This window comes from Pagrus major, chromosome 17, assembly GCF_040436345.1.
Source record: "Pagrus major chromosome 17, Pma_NU_1.0".
In the NCBI taxonomy this organism is placed as follows: domain Eukaryota; kingdom Metazoa; phylum Chordata; class Actinopteri; order Spariformes; family Sparidae; genus Pagrus; species Pagrus major.
In genome coordinates, this window is record NC_133231.1 from 23,398,389 (window position 1) to 23,403,189 (window position 4,801).

The 4,801-nt window shown below is 37.2% G+C and overlaps 1 protein-coding gene across 1 annotated transcript; it reads left to right on the top strand.

Annotated features, from left to right (window-relative positions):
• The first annotated feature begins 322 nt into the window (after positions 1-322).
• utp11 (UTP11 small subunit processome component) lies at positions 323-3,456 on the top strand. Its single transcript, XM_073485413.1, has 8 exons — positions 323-538; positions 733-794; positions 896-998; positions 1,101-1,220; positions 2,435-2,528; positions 2,649-2,779; positions 2,961-3,071; positions 3,189-3,456. The coding sequence occupies exons 1-8, from the start codon at positions 479-481 to the stop codon at positions 3,270-3,272; spliced, it is 765 nt and encodes a 254-aa protein (XP_073341514.1). The 5' UTR covers positions 323-478; the 3' UTR covers positions 3,273-3,456.
• Positions 3,457-4,801: the final 1,345 nt, after the last annotated feature.

The following is a 4,801-nucleotide window of genomic DNA, read 5'->3' on the forward strand; positions in this document are numbered from 1 at the left end:
ATGGAAACATGCTACAGTACAAGTAAATGTTATTTTGGAAATGTAGTTACTTCCCAGAATCAAAGGCTTGTGCAGCAGGGTTTAAAATGTGTGCAACAGCACCTCCTGCTGTCTGTTACGCGCTTCTACAACTCGCAGCATGAAATTCAAATGCCTTTATAACATCAAGAAAATAAATAATTCCGCTTCTATTTCCTCTAAAACAACAAAGGTTAATTTAAAGATTTTTTTATTGTTAATAAAATGCCCGGAAAGCTCATTATTGTATAACTTCAAGATGTTTTCAGAGTCAGTCGCGAATCTGCGGACCGGAAATGGAAAACATGCCGTGAAGCAGGCAGGAACCCATGTGTTTAACGTGTACGAGGAAAGAGCTAGACCTGAAGCAGCTAGCAGGGAGGTTTCAGTGTCTCTGTAGCTTAGAAAAGCCCAACATAAACCTGACTTTTCTTCATTAAGCTTGAGGAAATTTTCCAAAATGTCTTCGTTCAGGAAAGCGTTGAAATCCAAACAGAGAAACCACCATGAAAGATCTCAGGTGAGCTTGTCAGTGTTTTGCTAGCTAGCTTGTTAGCTTGCTATCCTGTTATGAGTTATTCCTGTACAGTGACACTTTAGAGATGTTTACATACTATCTCCAACTCGATAAGTTGCATGTTATGTTCTTGTGACAATAAACACTAATATTTAATGTGTATATGTTGTCTTACCTGTCTCATTTTGTTCCACCAGCCTGTTTTCAGGAAACATTTGGGATTGCTGGAGAAGAAGAAAGACTACAAACTTCGTGCAGAGTGAGTTGAAGACATGTTCAAAATCATAAAATGTCAAACAGGTTGAGGAATAAGTCTTGTATTGAGCATACCATTTCTGTTTGTGTGTGTTTTGTTTTCAGTGACTACCATAAGAAACAAAACACTCTTGCTGCCCTGCGAAAGAAAGCTCTGGAGAAGAACCCAGATGAGTTTTACTTTAAAATGATCAGCTCTAAGCTGGAGGTGAGATTGTAGACATGATCAGAGTAAAGAAAATGAAGTCAACAAAGCTTACGCTATCTTAATATATATTATAATACAATATATAATACTATATGTTGACAGGATGGAGTTCACGTACCGAAAAAAGGCACTGAGGAGGTGGAGATAACAGAGGAGCAGAAGAAAGTGATGAGGACGCAGGATATCAAATATGTGGAGATGAAAAGAGTCGCAGAGGCTAAGGTGAGTTTATTTTCCCTGTAATAGATCATGCACTGAGAACCTCTGTTGCTCAATGGTCTTAATTTAAGACAGAAAAAAGGCTTTATTCGCATTGACAGCTGTATAATTCTCTAAACATTTATTGTAATGAAGAGACAGCAGGAAATGGTCAGAAGTCATGCATATTGAAAATTGACGGATGTGGCTTTTTCAGAGCCGATACCGATTATAAGAGATCAAGGAGACTGAAAACCTCTATTTAACCGACTGATATACATTTGCAGTAAAAATGAAACTGTGTAAAACATTTTGAACAGGTGATGAAATAAACCCATGTACAATTTACTCAATACTGTTCTTAAGTAAAATTTTGAGGTACTTGAGTATTTCCATTTTCTGCTACTTTATACTTACAAACATTGTTTGGACAGATTATTCAGTGTCGGCAAGTGGAACATTGTGTAAGAGGATGTTGCATCAGAGCCAAAGTAGCAAGTATTTAAAGTAGTTTATTGTATCAGCAATCTGAGAGAAAATCACTGATACTGATAATCGGAAAATGCTGAATATCGGCCTCGATAATCAGCCAGGGCCGATAATTGGTCTACCCCTAGTTATTTGGTCTGTAAATTGTCAGAATGTTTTTAAAAAATGTGGATCATTGTTTCCCGAAAACCCAAGATGACGAGAAGTTAGACTTTTTTTTCATAAGAAATTACTCAAACAGATTAATTGATTATTAAAATAGTTGGCTGTAAGTTCAATAGTTGACAACTAACAAATGAATCGTTGCAGCTCTATACTCAATTTACAGATTGTCATCACACTAAAATTCTCTCTTCACAACCTGCATAACTTCTCAAATTGAACTTGTTTTTTCCAAACAGCAACAACACAACAAGGCTGCAAAACTTGAGAGAAGCAACAATAATTTTAAATAAGTTCTGGCTTTGGTCCTGAATTTGTTTGTTGATATCACTTTCATGTGCACTCGTATGCAAATGATCAACAATCATATGGTAAAAGTTGTTTAACCAGAGGAAATAAGACAGTACTAGTTTCCAAGGCGTTTTTTATTTATACTGGCATTTTACTGGAACGTTTACACACACTCTGTGTCGAAGGGAATTGATCGAAGCTGTAATGACAACCTTACTTCCCACAGTGAAATTAATCTAAACGAAGCTTCAGTTGATGCCTTCAGTAATCTGTGTGTGTTCATCATTTACTTTCAGAAAATTGAAAGGCTGAAAGGAGAGCTCCATCTTCTGGATGCAGACGGCAAACAAAAAAACAAGCATACATTTTTTGTGGATTCCAAGAAAGAAGGTAAATATAACGTACAGTAGATGGTTATATTGATGTGAACTGACATCTTTGTGTTTGTGGGCTTTAAAAGTTAATATATGACCTGTGAGGCTTAAGTTAAGTTTTTCTTTGTCTCCTCAGTGCAATCATTTGACCTGGCGAGCCACCTGAAAACAGCTCCTGAGCTGGTGGACCGAGTGTACAACAGGCCAACTCTGAAAACTCTGGAGACTAAGACCATCCAGGGAACTGTAGAGCCTCGCAGTATGATGGTCAGTCAGTGTGATGCATGTCGATCACCATCATTTGTTAAGTGACCATCCCGAGCCTCTGTAATCTGCACTGCAGGACATATATCTGAAATGTGCCTCATTCATATTGTGGTGACATAAAGGTTCAGGTTAAGATGCATTTAAACCCACTGATGATTTTTCCCCTCACTTTAAACTGTAGAAAATGGCCAAGCAGCGGAAACACAAGTATAAGATCCTCTCCCAGAGGATTGACAGAGAAAAGAAGATGTTTGTAATCAGCCAGAAGATTCAGACCCGCAAAGACCTACAGGTGAGGAGAAGATGTTTCACAATAAGCATGTTGGTTTTAGTTTTAAAATGACTCGGTTCCTGTTTTTTTCCGTATGAACTGTCAAATTTTAAGCTTTTTTTCTACTGTGTGCACCAGGATAAGAACAAGAAAGTGAAGGTAAAAAAGGAGACGCCCAACGCTGCAGCTATCTACAAGTTTGAGCCCAAAAGGAAACGCTGAGAGGGGAGAAATCACCGGACTTGCCAGTGAGATACTGGTGAAATAATGAACTTCTACATCACACCATGATCCCACACAAGATCATTTTCCATCCCTGAGATATTGTTGCAGCCTTGCAGTTTTGTATATATTTATCTTTTTAGTTTCTTTCAAATAAAATCCAGAAGAACATTCAAATTCATAACTTGTGGCTGATCTTTTTGAGACTGATTGATTAAAATTAGTATTTTACATATTTATTGCCAAAATAGATACTTAATATAAATGGTAGTAGTAGACAACGACTACTGAAAGAGGCCTCAGGCTGAATTTCAAGATGTTGTATGCGCTCCGGTCAGCTGGGCTGGTAGCAGGTTGTATTCTGGTCTTGTACCAGTAGGTGGCATTATTGTTCTTTATCACAATGTTTAGAAAAATAAATCTGTTGTTAGCTGAAGTCCCATAAACATGGACAGTGAGAATACAAAACTAAGTTATTAGTATAACTCAACATCTGGACTTCAGAGTGTTGAGTTAAGTGTGGTTGTGCTCTGTCTTTGAGGGGGTCACTAGCAGCTCTTTAGTTCAATGAGTTGTGAACTGAGGAGTTGAACCCCTCATTCACATTTCAAGCCTGTTGTCAGTGGTGAAGGGAAATATTCATCTCCTTTACTTAAAGTATCGATACCACGCCGTAAAAAAATATTCTGTTACAAGTAAAAGTCTAGCATTGAAACCATTACACAAGTCACAGTATGTCAGTAGAATCAGGAAAATGTACTTTGTAGGATTAACCGTGTAAGAACTCAATGCAGAAAAATGACTTCCTTACTGTTGTATTATTATATATTCTATCATTAGATTATTATTGCTCATGCATTCATGTAAAAGCAGGATATTACTGTTGCAGCAGGCTGAGGTGGAGCCCGTTTTGAACTATCTAGAACTGCAACTAATGATTATTTTCGTTTTGAATTATTCTGCTGAAAATAGTTGTTGAACCTTCACACTCAAAACTATTAAAGAGTTTTTAAAAAGCCATTTAAAGGAAAAGAAGGAAATCACATTTTAACAGCTGGAAATAAAATGTTTTCACATTAAAAATGACAAATAACAGAATGGATTCAAATCATTTCAGCTGTACTTGTCAGTACTGTGCAAAAATCTTATTTTTTTCCTAAAGTAACTAGTAACTAAAGCTGTTAAAAAAAGGTGGTGGAGTAAAATGTACAATATTTCCCTCTCAAATGTGGACTAGAAGTTTAAAGTGGCATGAGATAAACAATACTGAGACTTAATCTCATACTCAAGTACAAACACTTGCATAAACGCACTTAGTTACATTCCACCACTGCCTGTCATAATGAATCATGATGCTCCTTCACAGGCTTCTCCAAAAAGCGGCTGAGAAATGCATTCTTCTTCTGCCAGAATTTGAAGGACACTCTCATACCCTCAGTATCCTGCAGCTCTGCGAGCGCGTCCGTAATATTCAGGTTGTCCTCGTCAACTCAAAAAGTGTGGAAATATCACATCCGAGCCATGTTTGT

Bases quoted from the DNA above. Each gene is read 5' to 3' on its own strand.
- utp11 (XM_073485413.1), top strand. From the start codon at position 479: ATGTCTTCGTTCAGGAAAGCGTTGAAATCCAAACAGAGAAACCACCAT. The intron at 1,221-2,434 runs GTGAGTTTATTT...ATTTACTTTCAG, and splicing joins AAAGAGTCGCAGAGGCTAAG to AAAATTGAAAGGCTGAAAGG. The intron at 3,072-3,188 runs GTGAGGAGAAGA...TGTGTGCACCAG, and splicing joins AGACCCGCAAAGACCTACAG to GATAAGAACAAGAAAGTGAA.